This window comes from Pseudophryne corroboree, chromosome 6 (genome assembly GCF_028390025.1).
Source record: "Pseudophryne corroboree isolate aPseCor3 chromosome 6, aPseCor3.hap2, whole genome shotgun sequence".
NCBI classification, from domain to species: Eukaryota; Metazoa; Chordata; class Amphibia; order Anura; family Myobatrachidae; genus Pseudophryne; species Pseudophryne corroboree.
The window spans coordinates 26,698,634-26,717,087 of NC_086449.1; the positions used below are offsets into that span (position 1 = coordinate 26,698,634).

Below are 18,454 nucleotides of genomic sequence, written 5' to 3' on the forward strand. Positions count from 1 at the left end.
TGTTCAACGTCATGAGTTTCAGTCAAGTCTTGCACTTCACCAGGGGCGACAGTGGCTCTAGATACTGCCGATGATAGGAACTGCCAATCTGACCCTCTCCTTCTAGAACCATAGGAGCTGACAATCTAATGAAAGCTTAAGCAATCTTTAAATCATATTCTAGAGCATAGGAGCTAACAATCTAAGGAAGGTTTACGACCTGACCCTTTCTTTCTAGAGCATAGGAGCTGACAATCTAAGGAAGCTTTACGACCTGACCCTTTCTTTCTAGAGCATAGGAGCTGACAATCTAAGGAAGGTTTAGGACCTGATCCTTTCTTTCTAGGGCATAGGAGCTGACAATCTAAGGAAGGTTTAGGACCTGACCCTTTCTTTCTATAGCATAGGAGCTAACCCTTTTATTCTGACCCTTTTATTCTAAAGCGCAGGAGCTGACAATCTAAGGCAGGTTTAGGCAACTTGTGCATCTCCTTCTTGAATATCGGAGCTAACAATATATAAATTACCAGTCAAAGGCAGACTTAGGCAATGTGTGCATCTCCTTCTGGAACATAAGAGCTAACAATCTAATGCAAGCTTAGGCAATCTGTGCTTCTCTTAGAACATAAAGGTTATAGAACTACAAGTCTCAGCAGGAGAGTGTCTATGTGTCAGAGATGGATGTGTGTCCCCATAGTGTGTGTGTGTGTGTGTGTGTGTGTGTGTGTGTGTGTGTGTGTGTGTGTGTGTGTGTGTGTGTAGGGGGGGGGGGTCTGTGTGTCCCTATAGGGTGCAGGTGTGTCTGTGTAGCCAGAGGTGGATGTGTGTCCCTATGGGGTGCAGGTGTGTCTGTGTGGCCAGGGGTGGATGTGTGTTCCTATAGGGTGCAGGTGTGTCTGTGTGGCCAGAGGTGGATGTGTGTTCCTATAGGGTGCAGGTGTGTCTGTGTGGCCAGGGGTGGATGTGTGTTCCTATAGGTGCAGGGGGTGTCTGTGTGTCCCTATAGGGAGCAGGGGGTGTCTGTGTTCCCCTATAGGGTGCAGGGCGTGTCTGTGTGCCCCTATAGGGTGCAGGGGGTGTCTGTGTGCCCCTATATGGAGGAGGGAGTGTCTGTGTGCCCCTATAGGGTGCAGGGGGTGTCTGTGTGTCCCTATAGGGTGCAGGGGGTGTCTGTGTGCCCAGAGGTGGATGTGTGTTCCTATAGGGTGCAGGGGGTGTCTGTGTGCCCCTATAGGGTGCAGGGGGTATCTGTGTGCCCCTATAGGGTGCAGGGTATGTCTGTATGCCCAGAGGTGGATGTGTGTCTCTATAGGGTGCAGGGAAGGTGGTCTGTGTGTCCCTATAGTGGAAGGGGGGGGGGGGGGGGGGGTCTGTGTGTCCCTATAGGGGAAGGGTCTGTGTGGCCAGAGGTGGATGTGTGTCCCTATAGTGGAAGGGGGGTCTGTGTGTCCCTATAGGGGAAGGGTCTGTGTGCACAGAGGTGGATGTGTCCATGCTCACAGCCCCACATCTTCCCTGGAATCGCTGTTGTTCTGAGACTGACATCCCCCCACCCAGCTCCCTCCTCCCCCTCCCGCCACCTACCCTTTCTTCTGGGGAAGGGGGATTTATTTTGCAGCCTGCCTCACAGCAGAGCAGACCCCACTGCAGGCTCCTCTCTCACTCAGAGGGGGACACAGGGACCAGGAGACAAAACCCCCATCCTCATCCTCCATGCCGGCTCCCCTCCCCCACCAGCCCTGCTCAAAATGACCCAGATCCCCTCATACCGGGCGACAGACCCCCGCTCGCTGCTCTCAGCCTGCCTCCTGCTAATATGGCCAAACTTTCCCTGCTGAACTTCATCCCCATCCTCTGAGGCCGGGAGACCCCGGGACCCCTCCTCCGTTCCTGCAGCCAGACCTCTGCCTCTGCCCCCAGTCCCGGCGTTTCCTGCAGACAAAGAGACCATGTTCCTGCGGGAGCTGCTCCCAGCCCTGTGCCTGAGGATGGTGCACGTCTGCCTGGTGTCAGCCCTCAGCCTGGACCCCATCTACTGGAACAGCTCCAACAGGAGGTCAGTGCCCGACACCCCGACACCCTGCAGCCTGCCCGGGGGATGTGCGCCCTGTGCACTGTGTATATGTAATATATATATATATATATATATATATATATATATATATATATAATGCATATACTGTATCAGCGTGCTATATACCCATAGTGTTTACACTGTATCTGCATGGAGTGTGTAAAGTGTGCAATAATATCCATAGTGTATACACTGTATCTGCATGGAAGTGTGTAATAATATACATAGTGTATACACTGTGTCTGCATGGAGTGTGTAATGTGTGCAATAATATCCATAGTATATACACTGTGTCTGCATGGAGTGTGTTATGTGTGCAATAATATCCATAGTGTATACACTGTATCTGCATGGAAGTGTGTAATAATATACATAGTGTATACACTGTGTCTGCATGGAGTGTGTAATGTGTGCAATAATATCCATAGTATATACACTGTGTCTGCATGGAGTGTGTTATGTGTGCAATAATATCCATAGTGTATACACTGTATCTGCATGGACGTGTGTAATAATATACATAGTGTATACACTGTGTCTGCATGGAGTGTGTAATGTGTGCAATAATATCCATAGTATATACACTGTATCTGCATGGAAGTGTGTAATGTGTGTAATAATATCCATAGTGTATACACTGTATCTGCATGGAGTGTGTAATGTGTGCAATAATATCCATAGTGTATACGCTGTATCTGCATGGAAGTGTGTAATGTGTGCAATAATATACATAGTGTATACACTGTGTCTGCATGGAGTGTGCAATAATATCCATAGTGTATACACTGTATCTGCATGGAAGTGTGTAATAACATACATAGTGTATACACTGTGTCTGCATGGAGTGTGTTATGTGTGCAATAATATCCATAGTGTATATACACTGTGTCTGCATGGAGTGTGTAATGTGTGCAATAATATCCATAGTGTATACACTGTATCTGCATGGAGTGTGTAATGTGTGCAATAATATCCATAGTGTATACACTGTATCTGCATGGAAGTGTGTAATAACATACATAGTGTATACACTGTATCTGCATGGAGTGTGTAATGTGTGTTATAATATACATAGTGTATACACTGTGTCTGCATGGAGTGTAATGTGTGTAATAATATCCATAGTGGATACACTGTATCTGCATGGAGTGTGTAATGTGTGTAATAATATCCATAGTGGATACACTGTGTCTGCATGGAGTGTGTAATGTGTGCAATAATATCCATAGTGTATACACTGTATCTGCATGGAAGTGTGTAATAACATACATAGTGTATACACTGTGTCTGCATGGAGTGTGCAATAATATCCATAGTGTATACACTGTATCTGCATGGAGTGTGTAATGTGTGCAATAATATCCATAGTGTATACACTGTATCTGCATGGAAGTGTGTAATAACATACATAGTGTATACACTGTATCTGCATGGAGTGTGTAATGTGTGTTATAATATACATAGTGTATACACTGTGTCTGCATGGAGTGTAATGTGTGTAATAATATCCATAGTGGATACACTGTATCTGCATGGAGTGTGTAATGTGTGTAATAATATCCATAGTGGATACACTGTATCTGCATGGAGTGTGTAATGTGTGTAATAATATACATAGTGTATACACTGTGTCTGCATGGAGTGTGTAATGTGTGTAATAATATTCATAGTGTATACACTGTATTTGCATGAAGTGTGTAATGTGTGCAGTAATAGCCATAGTGTATACACTGTGTCTGCATGGAGTGTGTAATGTGTGCAGTAATAGCCATAGTGTATACACCGTGTCTGCATGGAGTGTGTAATGTGTGCAGTAATAGCCATAGTGTATACACTGTATCTGCATGGAGTGTGTAATGTGTGTAATAATATCCATAGTATATACACTGTATCTGCATGGAGTGTGTAATGTGTGCAATAATATCCATAGTATATACACTGTATCTGCATGGAGTGTGTAATGTGTGCAATAATATCCATAGTATATACACTGTATCTGCATGGAGTGTGTAATGTGTGTAATAATATCCATAGTGTATACACTGTATCTGCATGGATGTGTGTAATAATATACATAGTGTATACACTGTGTCTGCATGGAGTGTGCAATAATATCCATAGTATATACACTGTGTCTGCATGGAGTGTGGAATGTGTGCAATAATATCCATAGTGTATATACACTGTATCTGCATGGAGTGTGTAATGTGTGCAATAATATCCATAGTATATACACTGTGTCTGCATGGAAGTGTGTAATAATATACATAGTGTATACACTGTATCTGCATGGAAGTGTCTAATAATATACATAGTGTATACACTGTATCTGCATGGAAGTGTCTAATAATATCCATAGTATATACACTGTGTCTGCATGGAGTGTGTAATGTGTGCAATAATATCCATAGTGTATACACTGTATCTGCATGGAAGTGTGTAATAATATACATAGTGTATACACTGTATCTGCATGGAAGTGTCTAATAATATACATAGTGTATACACTGTGTCTGCATGGAGTGTGTAATGTGTGTAATAATATCCATAGTATATACACTGTATCTGCATGGAGTGTGTAATGTGTGCAATAATATCCATAGTATATACACTGTATCTGCATGGAGTGTGTAATGTGTGTAATAATATCCATAGTGTATACACTGTATCTGCATGGATGTGTGTAATAATATCCATAGTGTATACACTGTATCTGCATGGATGTGTGTAATAATATACATAGTGTATACACTGTATCTGCATGGAGTGTGTAATGTGTGCAATAATATCCATAGTATATACACTGTATCTGCATGGAGTGTGTAATGTGTGTAATAATATCCATAGTGTATACACTGTATCTGCATGGATGTGTGTAATAATATACATAGTGTATACACTGTATCTGCATGGAGTGTGTAATGTGTGTAATAATATCCATAGTATATACACTATCTGCATGGAGTGTGTAATGTGTGCAATAATATCCATAGTATATACACTGTATCTGCATGGAGTGTGTAATGTGTGCAGTAATATACATAGTGTATACGCTGTATCTGCATGGAGTGTGTAATGTGTGTAATAATATCCATAGTGTATACACTGTATCTGCATGGATGTGTGTAATAATATACATAGTGTACACACTGTATCTGCATGGAGTGTGCAATAATATCCATAGTATATACACTGTATCTGCATGGAGTGTGTAATGTGTGTAATAATATCCATAGTGTATACACTGTATCTGCATGGAAGTGTCTAATAATATACATAGTGTATACACTGTGTCTGCATGGAGTGTGTAATAATATCCATAGTATATACACTGTATCTGCATGGAGTGTGTAATGTGTGTAATAATATCCATAGTGTATACACTGTATCTGCATGGATGTGTGTAATAATATACATAGTGTATACACTGTATCTGCATGGAGTGTGTAATGTGTGTAATAATATCCATAGTATATACACTGTATCTGCATGGAGTGTGTAATGTGTGCAATAATATCCATAGTATATACACTGTATCTGCATGGAGTGTGTAATGTGTGTAATAATATCCATAGTGTATACACTGTATCTGCATGGATGTGTGCAATAATATCCATAGTGTATACACTGTGTCTGCATGGAGTGTGTAATGTGTGTAATAATATCCATAGTATATACACTGTATCTGCATGGAGTGTGTAATGTGTGCAATAATATCCATAGTGTATACACTGTGTCTGCATGGAGTGTGTAATGTGTGTAATAATATCCATAGTATATACACTGTATCTGCATGGAGTGTGTAATGTGTGCAATAATATCCATAGTATATACACTGTATCTGCATGGAGTGTGTAATGTGTGTAATAATATCCATAGTGTATACACTGTATCTGCATGGATGTGTGTAATAATATACATAGTGTATACACTGTATCTGCATGGAGTGTGTAATGTGTGTAATAATATCCATAGTATATACACTGTATCTGCATGGAGTGTGTAATGTGTGCAATAATATCCATAGTATATACACTGTATCTGCATTGAGTGTGTAATGTGTGTAATAATATCCATAGTGTATACACTGTATCTGCATGGATGTGTGTAATAATATACATAGTGTATACACTGTGTCTGCATGGAGTGTGCAATAATATCCATAGTATATACACTGTGTCTGCATGGAGTGTGTAATGTGTGCAATAATATCCATAGTGTATACACTGTATCTGCATGGATGTGTGTAATAATATACATAGTGTATACACTGTGTCTGCATGGAGTGTGCAATAATATCCATAGTATATACACTGTGTCTGCATGGAAGTGTGTAATAATATACATAGTGTATACACTGTATCTGCATGGAAGTGTGTAATAATATACATAGTGTATACACTGTATCTGCATGGAAGTGTCTAATAATATACATAGTGTATACACTGTGTCTGCATGGAGTGTGTGATGTGTGCAATAATATCCATAGTATATATACACTGTGTCTGCATGGAGTGTGTAATGTGTGCAATAATATCCATAGTGTATACACTGTATCTGCATGGAGTGTGTAATGTGTGTAATAATATCCATAGTATATACACTGTGTCTGCATGGAGTGTGTAATGTGTGCAATAATATCCATAGTGTATACACTGTATCTGTATGGAAGTGTGTAATAACATACATAGTGTATACACTGTGTCTGCATGGAGTGTGTGATGTGTGCAATAATATCCATAGTATATACACTGTGTCTGCATGGAGTGTGTAATGTGTGCAATAATATCCATAGTGTATACACTGTATCTGCATGGAGTGTGTAATGTGTACAGTAATATCCATAGTGTATACACTGTATCTGCATGGAAGTGTGTAATGTGTACAGTAATATCCATAGTGTATACACTGTATCTGCATGGAAGTGTGTAATAACATACATAGTGTATACACTGTGTCTGCATGGAGTGTGTGATGTGTGCAATAATATCCATAGTATATACACTGTGTCTGCATGGAGTGTGTAATGTGTGCAATAATATCCATAGTGTATACACTGTATCTGCATGGAGTGTGTAATGTGTGCAATAATATCCATAGTATATACACTGTATCTGCATGGAGTGTGTAATGTGTGCAATAATATCCATAGTGTATACACTGTATCTGCATGGGAGTGTGTCATAATATCCATAGTGTATACACTGGGTCTGACGGGAGTGTATAATGTGTGATATATACCCATAGTGTATACAGTGTATCTGCATGGAGTGTGTAATGTGTGCAGTAATAGCCATAGTATATACACTGTATCTGCATGGAGTGTGTAATGTGTGCAATAATATCCATAGTATATACACTGTGTCTGCATGGAGTGTGTAATGTGTGCAGTAATAGCCATAGTATATACACTGTATCTGCATGGAGTGTGTAATGTGTGCAGTAATAGCCATAGTATATACACTGTATCTGCATGGAGTGTGTAATGTGTGCAATAATATCCATAGTATATACACTGTGTCTGCATAGAGTGTGTAATAATATACATAGTGTATACACTGGGTCTGCATGGGAGTGTGTAATGTGTGATATATACCCATAGTGTATACAGTGTATCTGCATGGAGTGTGTAATGTGTGATATATACCCATAGTGTATACAATGTATATGCATAAAAGTGTGCAATGATATACATAGTGCATAAACTGTATTTGCATGGAGTGTGTAATGTGTGTAATAATATTGTTAGTGTATACACTGTATCTGCATGGAAGTGTGTAATGTGTGTAATAATATTGTTAGTGTATACACTGTATCTGCATGGAGTGTGTAATGTGTGCAATAATATCCATAGTATATACACTGTATCTGCATGGAGTGTGTAATGTGTGCAATAATATCCATAGTGTATACACTGTATTTGCATGGGAGTGTGTCATAATATCCATAGTGTATACACTGGGTCTGATGGGAGTGTGTAATGTGTGATATATACCCATAGTGTATACAGTGTATCTGCATGGAGTGTGTAATGTGTGATATATACCCATAGTGTATACAATGTATATGCATAGAAGTGTGCAATGATATACATAGTGCATAAACTGTATTTGCATGGAAGTGTGTAATGTGTGCAATAATATACATAGTGTATACACTGTATCTGCATGGAGTGTGTAATGTTTGCAATAATATCCATAGTGTATACGCTGTATCTGCATGGAAGTGTGTAATAATATCCATAGTGTATACACTGTATCTGCATGGAGTGTGTAATGTGTGCAATAATATCCATAGTGTATACGCTGTATCTGCATGGAAGTGTGTAATAATATCCATAGTGTATACACTGTATTTTTATGGAAGTGTGTAATGTGTGCAGTAATACCCATAGTGTATACACTGTATCTGCATGGAGTGTGTAATGTTTGCAATAATATACATAGTGTATACACTGTATCTGCATGGAGTGTGTAATGTGTGCAATAATATCCATAGTGTATACGCTGTATCTGCATGGAAGTGTGTAATAATATCCATAGTGTATACACTGTATTTTTATGGAAGTGTGTAATGTGTGCAGTAATACCCATAGTGTATACACTGTATCTGCATGGAGTGTGTAATGTGTGCAATAATATCCATAGTGTATACACTGTATCTGCATGGAAGTGTGTAATGTGTGCAATAATATACATAGTGTATACACTGTATCTGCATGGAGTGTGTAATGTGTGATATATATCCATAGTGTATACACTGTATCTGCATGGAGTGTGTAATGTGTGCAGTAATATACATAGTGTATACACTGTATCTGTATGGAAGTGTGTAATGTGTGCAGTAATACCCATAGTGTATACACTGTATCTGCATGGAGTGTGTAATGTGTGCAATAATATATCCATAGTGTATACACTGTATCTGCATGGAGTGTGTAATGTGTGCAGTAATATACATAGTGTATACGCTGTCTCTGCATGGAGTGTGTAATGTGTGATATATATCCATAGTGTATACACTGTATCTGCATGAAGTGTATAATGTGTGATGTGTGATATATATCCATAGTGTATACACTGTATCTGCATGAACGTGTGTAATGTAGTGTTTTTCAACCACTGTCCGTGGCACACTAGTGTGCCCTGAGCAGTCTCCAGGTGTGCCGCCATAGAAGCAGAGCCAGGCCCGTCAGTGTTTTGCCGCTACTGAGGCCCTGGAACGATCAATACCGGTGGGTTCAGTGGTTGCAGAGCCAGGTCTAATTTTGGGCCCGGGCAGTGTTGGGCTCTTCTGGCTTTCTCAGATGTGGTACAGGTGTTACCTATAGAGAAGCTGCGACATGACATCCTAGGACACGCAACTGCACCATGCATCACCATTATATCTGAGTGTGCCTTGGCAATATTTATATCTTGTTCAGTGTGCCGCGAGTTGTAAAAGTTTGAAAATCTCTGGTGTAATGTGTGCAATAATATCCATAGTGTATACACTGTATATATGCGTGGAGTGTGTAATGTGTATAATAATATCCATAGTGTATACACGGTATATGCGAGGAAGTGTGTAATGTGTGCAATAATATCCATAGTGTATACACTGTCATACTTCCCAAAATTTTGGATAGGCGAGGAGGGACACTTGCACGGCGCAGCCGCGTCGGATTTTCAACATGGGCTTGGCCTGTGAAAAGTGGGTGTGGCTTCGCAGGAGTGCCGCAATTGAGCCACGCCCCCCATTTTAGTCACTGAGGGGGCAAGCCCAGCGCTCTGAGCTACTGGCATGCCCCCTCTGTCTCCAGTGAATTAACGCTGTGCGCATGCACATGTGCAGAAAGAGTTAGATTTGGGTCGGTTATTTTATTTCTGTGCAGGGTAAATACTGGCTGCTTTATTTTTACACTGCAAATTAGATTGCAGATTGAACACACCACACCCATATCTAACTCTCTCTGCAAATGTTAAATCTGCCTCCCCTGCAGTGCACATGGTTTTGCCCAACTGCTAAAAAATTTCCAGCTGCGATCAACTTGGAATTACCCCCATAGTGCATGTACTTTATTTGCGTGTAAGTGTGCAATAATATACATAGTGTATACACTGTATCTGCATTGAAGTGTGTAATGTGTACAATAATATACAATTTAATATATAAAGAGGAGAAGGTCCTAACAGAACTTTCAAAACTAAAAGTGGATAAATCAATGGGGCCAGATGGGATACATCCAAGGATACTAAAAGAGTTAAAAGATGTGCTGGTGACACCTTTAACATAATTATTTAACCAGTCACTAAATACAGGTGCCATTCCAGAGGACTGGAAAAGAGCGCATGTAGTTCCACTGCACAAAAGTGGATGCAAGGAAGAAGCAAGTAACTACAGACCAGTAAGCCGTACAGCAGTAGTAAGGAAAGTAATCGAAAGACCATTATAAGAAAGTTGTTTAATATCTTAAATCAAACAACTTACAGGACCCAAAACAGCATGGATTAACTGGTGGGAGATCATGCCAAACAAATCTTGTAATAGATCAAGGCGGAGCTGTAAATGTAGCATATCTAGACTTTAGTAAGGCATTTGACACTGTCCCACATCGCAGACTGCTAAATAAACTTGAAAGTGTGGTGGTGGATTATAAAACAGTTAAATGGATAAAAACCTGGTTGCAGTAGATAGGAAACAGACAGTTGTAGTAAATGGAGTGCAATCTATGGAGGGAAATGTTACCAGTGGAGTACCCCAGGGCTCTGTACTTGGTCCAGTTCTCTTTAATATCTTTGTTGGTGACATTGCAGATGGTATTGAAGGGAAGGTATGCCTTTTTGCAGATGTTACAAAGATATGCAACAGGGTAGACACACCGGGAGGGCTAAAACAAATGATTGATGACCTAGGTAGGCTTGAAAAATGGTCAAGAACGTGGCAACTACAGTTTAATGTAAAAAAATTTTTGCAAATTCATGCACTTGGGTCTCAAAAATCCAAAGGCTAAATATAGTATCAAGGGTATTATAATGGAAACTACTGAGGAGGAAAGAGATTTAGGAGTCACTGTTTCAAGTGACTTAAAGGCTGGGAAGCAATGCAACAAAGCAGCTCCCGCGACTGGTCGGGAGTTACTTGTCGCTGCCAGGGACGCAGCGGCTGCGTGTGACGTCACACAGCCGCTGCAGCCAGCCTGTGTTGGGCGGACCGCGCCCAAAATACGGCGGGCAAACGCCGCCGTGCTGCCCCCTCCCGCCCAGCGACCGCTTCTGCATGTCAGTCAGGCAGCGGCGATCGCTAAGCAACGACGGCCTTCACGATGCATGCGCAGTTCTGAACCAATCGCACCGCTGCGAAAAACTGCAGCGTGCGATCGGGTTGGAATGACCCCCCCCCCCATATCTCCAGAAGGATATAAATACATTAGAGAGTGTACAAAGAAAGGCAACTAAAATGGTGCATGGCCTACATCACAAAACTTACCCAGAAAGACTAAGAAATCTCAATATGTATAGTTTGGAGCAGAGAAGGGAAAGGGGGGAAATACACTGAGACTGGAGGGGGGGAGGTTCAGGGGAAATTTAATGAAAACTTGCTTCACAGAAAGGGTAGTGGATAAGTGGAACAGCCTCCCATCAGATGTGGTAGAGGCTAAGACTGTAGAGCAATTTAAACATGCTTGGGATAGACATAAGGATTTCCTTACAAAGAACTGAGGGGTAAATGTATGAAGCAGTGATAAGAGAGGAGAAGTGAACTAGTGGATAAGTTGCCCATGGCAACCAATCAGCTGCTCTGTATAATATTATAGTATGCAGATAATAAATGTTACTTCAATGCTGATTGGTTGCCATGGGCAACTTCTCCACTGGCTCACTTCTCCGCTCTTATCACTGCTTCATACATTTACCCACAAGGATCAAAAAAAGTTGAGATTACCTAAAGGATAAAAAAAGGGGCAGACTAGATGGGCCAAGTGGTTCTTATCTGCCGTCACATTCTATGTTTCTGTATCCATAGTGTATACAATGTATCTGTGTGCAATGTGTGATATATACCCATAGTGTATACACTGTATCTGCATGGAAGAGTGTAATGTGTGATATATACCCATAGTGTATACACTGTATCTGTGTGTAATGTGTGATATATACCCATAGTGTATACACTGTATCTGTGTGCAATGTGTGATATATACCCATAGTTATACACTGTATCTGCATGGAGTGTGCAATAATATCCATAGTGTATACACTGTATCTGCATGGGAGTGTGTAATAATATCCATAGTGTATACACTGTATCTGCATGGAGTGTGTAATAATATCCATAGTGTATACACTGTATCTGAATGGGAGTGTGTAATGTGTGATATATACCCATAGTGTATACACTGTATCTGCATGGAAGTGTGTAATGTGTGATATATAGCCATAGTGTATACACTGTATCTGCATGAAGTGTGTAATGTGTGATATATACCCATAGTTATACACTGTATCTGCATGGAGTGTGCAATGTGTGTAATAATACCCATAGTGTATACACTGTATCTGCATGGAGTGTGTAATAATATCCATAGTGTATACACTGTATCTGCATGGAGTGTGTAATGTGTGTAATAATATCCATAGTGTATACACTGTATCTGCATGGAGTGTGTAATGTGTGCAATAATATCCATAGTGTATACACTGTATCTGCATGGAGTGTGTAATGTGTGCAATAATATACATAGTGTATACACTGTATCTGCATGGAGTGTGTAATGTGTGCAATAATATCCATAGTGTATACACTGTATCTGCATGGAAGTGTGTAATAATATCCATAGTGTATACACTGTATCTGCATGGAGTGTGCAATAATATCCATAGTGTATACACACTGTATCTGCATGGAGTGTGTAATAATATCCATAGTGTATACACTGTATCTGCATGGAGTGTGTAATGTGTGTAATAATATCCATAGTGTATACACTGTATCTGCATGGAGTGTGTAATGTGTGCAATAATATCCATAGTGTATACACTGTATCTGCATGGAGTGTGTAATGTGTGATATATATCCATAGTGTATACACTGCATCTGCATGGAAGTGTGTAATGTGTGATATATATCCATAGTGTATACACTGCATCTGCATGGAAGTGTGTAATGTGTGTAATAATATCCATAGTGTATACACTGTATCTGCATGGAGTGTGTAATAATATCCATAGTGTATACACTGTATCTGCATGGAGTGTGTAATAATATCCATAGTGTATACACTGTATCTGCATGGAGTGTGTAATGTGTGCAATAATATCCATAGTGTATACACTGTGTCTGCATGGAGTGTGTAATGTGTGCAATAATATCCATAGTGTATACACTGTATCTGCATGGAGTGTGTAATGTGTGCAATAATATCCATAGTGTATACACTGTATCTGTATGGAGTGTGTAATTATATCCATAGTGTATACACTGTATCTGCATGGAGTGTGTAATAATATCCATAGTGTATACACTGTATCTGCATGGAGTGTGTAATAATATCCATAGTGTATACACTGTATCTGCATGGAGTGTGTAATGTGTGTAATAATATCCATAGTGTATACACTGTATCTGCATGGAGTGTGTAATGTGTGCAATAATATCCATAGTGTATACACTGTATCTGTATGGAAGTGTGTAATGTGTGCAATAATATCCATACACTGTATCTGCATGGAAGTGTGTAATGTGTGTAATAATATCCATAGTGTATACACTGTATCTGCATGGAGTGTGTAATGTGTACAGTAATATCCATAGTGTATACACTGTATCTGCATGGAGTGTGTCATAATATCCATAGTGTATACACTGTATCTGGATGAAGGAAAGCAATGAGTGCAATGACTTCTGCATCCACTTTGTCACTTCCCATACACAAATGCTCACTTGTGTATGTGTGGTTATATACAGTACTGTGCAAAAGTTTAGGCAGGTGTGGAAACAATGCTGAAAAGTAAGAATGCTTTCCAAGATAGAGGTGTTTATAGTAAAATTTTTGTCATTTAACAAGTGAATGAACAGAAGAGAAATCTAAATGAAATCAATGTTTGGTGTGTCTGCCCTTTGCCTTCAAAACAGCATTAATTCTTCTAGGTACACTCGCGCACAGTTTTTGAAGGAATTCGGCAGGGAGGCTGTCCCAAACATCTTGGAGAACTAATCACAGATCTTCTGTGGATGTAGGCTTGCTCAATCCTTCTGCTGTCTCTTCATGTAATCCCAGACAGACTCGATGTTGTTGAGATCAGGGCTCTGTGGGGGCCCTATCATCACATCCAGGACTCCTTGTTCTTCTTTACACTGAAAATAGTTCTTAATGAAATTGGCTGTAAGTTTTGGAGAAGTCTGTCCAGAAGTGGTCCTCATGGAAGAATTGCTGCCAAAAAGCCATACCTTCGGCATGAAAACAAGGCCAAGCGGCACAAACACATAGGAACTGGGGTGCAGAAAAATGGCAGATGGTGCTCTGGACTGATGAGTCAAAGGGGTAAATTTACTAAGGTGGGAGATTTTTAGAACTGGTGATGTTGCCCATAGCAACCAATCAGATTATATCTATTAGCTGCTAGAAGCAGCTAGATAAATGGTAAGTAGAATCTGATTGGTTGCCATGGGCAACATCACCAGCTCTAAAAATCTCCCACCTTAGTAAATTTACCCCATAATGTGAAATATTTGGGTGTAACAGAAGGCAGTTTAGGCTGGAGAGCAGGCAACAGTGACGCATGGTGGAGGTTCCTTGCAAGTCTGGGGCTACATTTCGGCAAATGGAATTGGGGATTTGGTCAGGATTAATGGTGTCCTCAATGCAATAACCATCATGCAATACCAAGAACTATCTTCAGCATAAAGAAGAACAAGGAGTCCTGGAAGTGATGATATGGCCCCCACAGAGCCCTGATCTCAACATCATCACGTCTGTCTGGGATTACATGAAGAGACAGCAGAAGGATTGAGCAAGTCTACATCCACAGATGATCTGTGGTTAGCTCTCCAAGATGTTTAGAACAACCTCCCTGCCGAGTTCCTTCAAAAGCTGTGTGCAAGTGTACCTAGAAGAATTGATGCTGTTGTAAAGGCAAAGTGTGGTCACGCCAAACATTGATCTTATTTAGATATCTCTTCTGTTCGTTCACTTTGCATTTTGTTAGTTGATAAAAAATAAACTAGTAACACTTCTGTTTTTGAAAGCATCTTTACTCCGCCGCATTATCCCCACACCTGCCTAAAACTTTTGCGCAGTACTGATGGTTCTAAATGCATAATGATTCTATGATATTTGTCCGGATGTTGCAACATATTTTGGAAAGGGTCATACTAGGCGCTGCGGAACCCTTCTGGCGCCATATAAATTAATAATAATACTATAGAAACATTTATGTATATTGTATGGACAGAATAGTCTTTGCACACATCTGTATGGGAGTAGCCGTGTCCACCCCCCCCCCCCCACCCCCCCCCCCACCCCTCTGCACCCAGCTTCAGCCCCTACAGTGTGTGCCTAGTTACGGTGGGCTGGTCGCTCCTCGGGGACCATCCATGTGCCCTTCTCACCTCCCACTTCAAATGCTCCTCCCCTCTTCCCCCTCCGCTCCCCGTAGTCCTCCGACCCCCTTCTCTCGTGGTACCCCCTGACCTCCCCCCTAATTTCAACCAGGTTCAATAGAAAATGTACCCTGTGAAGTTTAATTTCCTGCCATGCACAGCCTCAGCCGTCTGTGCCCGTGCGTTTTTATCTACCCGGTGGGGTATTTGATGTATCACATTGTTTTCTTCTATAATACTCTCAGAGTAACCCCGAGGGGAATACTATATCTTCATGCACTATAAGAGCGCCTGTCCTGCAGAGCTTACTATTATCTCATTTTGTGGTTTGAGGGAACGTATTGGTCGCATTAGACAGCTGCTACATCCAGCCAATGTAATTATGATATGCTAATGGCTTTGTAAGTGACATATCGCACGGAGGGAATGGCCGGAAGAGCTTGCAATCTGTCAGTCAGAGGGCGCAGCTCACTTCTCCGCTGATTGATGTGTATAAGTGCTCCCACGGCGTGATGCTCACACATGGATAGATTGTATATATCTAGGAGTGTTTAGTTCTAATTATGAACACATAGAGATGTAAATGAATGTATGATCTGTATATACCATGGGAAGACAGAACGGAGGTATACAGATGACAGGGAAGCGAGGACGGCTGTACATAACGGTGATATTGCTCTGTCTCTCTGAGTCATACTGTCACATGAAGTGTGTGTGTGTGTGTGTGTATATATGTGTGTGTGTATATATATGTATGTATATATATATATATATATATATATATATGCAAATTTGGAACGCACACACCTTCAATCGTTTTGTCAGGGTGCTCGGTCCAATGTTAACATCCAAACGTTGTGACCAAGATCCACAAAAACCAGCACACCTTATGTAGCAATAAACAATTTACTGAATCCTCATTTTAAAGTGCACCGTGCATAAGATAGTACAAATCGTATACTTAGCAGTTCAATTCACAATGGTAACCCCGCATATTGGCAACTCCTGGGAGTTGTATATATACGTTAGATATATATATATATATATATATATCTATCTCTATCTCCACAGAATGTCCTGCACTCTCATCAGTACATAAAAGTAAGTATGCGGGTGCTCCTAATGACCATATATGGCCACCAATATACCGCAACTACCACCAAAGTGGAAGGTGCACTCTCGCCAAAATCAGTCTCTGAGTCCACTTGTTGAGTCAACTTGGTTTAATCAGGTTCAAAAGTGATGCCGTCAATCATCGACGTTTCGGTCCATATGTGGACCTTTATCAAGATAGGCACTTCAAAACATCTAAACAATAAACACTAAAAACAGTTAAAATCAAGATAGTGTGAAAACACACCAAATCACCTACACCGTCGCCACCAGTGCCTCCCAGGCCCTAATGACAGTCAAAGAATGGCAGGAGAATACGACTAGACAGCATTAGACGTGCTTAAAGTGCATCATAAGCCCATGCTCCAATAATCAAGGAAAACCTCCACCCACACCTCATGCCTCAACGAGGTACAAATACACCTAACGGGTGAGATTACCTGGGTAAAACACCAATATCAGTATGACCTGATGTATGGTTCCATTTAGATAGGACACACTGTAATTGGAATCAAACATGTGGCCTGTCACACAACCAACCAGGAACAACAAAGGTATAGGAAACAACTAAGGAGATATAAAACATGCAACCTAATGTAAGTCATACCTGGTGCAATATAAGACAACATTTAGCAGCTATTACTCAATCAGCTAGGGTCAGCATGTCATCTATAACCAAAAAGAAGAAGAGTACTTACAGACTATTCAAAGAACAAACATCACGGGTAGCAGCGGAGGTAGCATATTTACAGCTCCGGTGCCATAAGCCTAATGATAGCTGCATGCTACATGGAGCCAAGGCTAGGCTATTTAAGGCACTCAAACAGGAAGTGCCTATTACAACTACAAAAGTGAATACTCACTGCTATAGAAGAAACCAACATGCCTGATCAATAACCCTGTGTACTAGAATAAGTGGTGTAGTGGGCGGATCAATTGTAGGACACAAAAAACACCATAAATGTATAAAACGCTTTCAATTACATTTAAATTAGCCGCGCGCCGGGAACGCGACTTCCGCGTTCCACCAACCGGAAGTAGATGCGTTCCATTAACCGGAAGTGACGCGGCCCGGCGCCGCCGAGCGGAGAAGCCGCTAAAACTACACAAACCCAAGAAACAGGGTATAAACAAATGGAGCAATCAGGCAACTATTCAAAGATCAAGTGAAATGAAACCTATGGTGTCCTAACTGTAATTAAACTATCGATCATTGCAAGGTCCCGCCCCGCCGGAAGTGACATCAGCGCTCAGCAGGCTCTCGAGTAATCAGTAAAGCTGTCAATCACAGGGGAAGTCTCAGTGTCAAAACACTGATCCTATAATGTTATATGGGTGAATAACGTATGGGCAACTAGAAAGCCTGAGGGTCATGGCGACCAATAATCTCACCAACCTCGTACCAAATACATATTAATCCATCAAACCAACAAATAAATATGTCAAATTAAAGAAAATACACAATGAACAAAAGTTGAAATGTTGTTAAACATAAAAGTAAGATAGGTCGTTGTATGGTGAGATGATGGGTCAAATGGCCCCCTCATGATCTGTCAAGGACCTGGGATGGCAACGGGAATGAAAAACATAAAAAATAAAACACTTAATAAAACAAAAAAACGCAAAAAATTAATAATAAACGAGAAAATAAAAAACATCAAAAGGGATTTACAGTGTACGTAAACATCTTGGATAGTATATAGTTAC

At 40.7% G+C, this 18,454-nt stretch overlaps 1 protein-coding gene across 1 annotated transcript in view; it reads left to right on the plus strand.

The window, feature by feature from the left end:
• Window positions 1–1,455: 1,455 nt before the first annotated feature.
• Window positions 1,456–18,454, plus strand: part of EFNB3 (ephrin B3) — an 81,755-nt gene continuing 64,756 nt past the window's right edge. Inside the window, exon 1 of the mRNA XM_063930817.1 lies at window positions 1,456–2,035. Within this exon, the coding sequence (XP_063786887.1) occupies window positions 1,929–2,035 (107 nt within the window). The 5' untranslated portion in view covers window positions 1,456–1,928. The remainder of the gene's footprint in view (window positions 2,036–18,454) is intronic.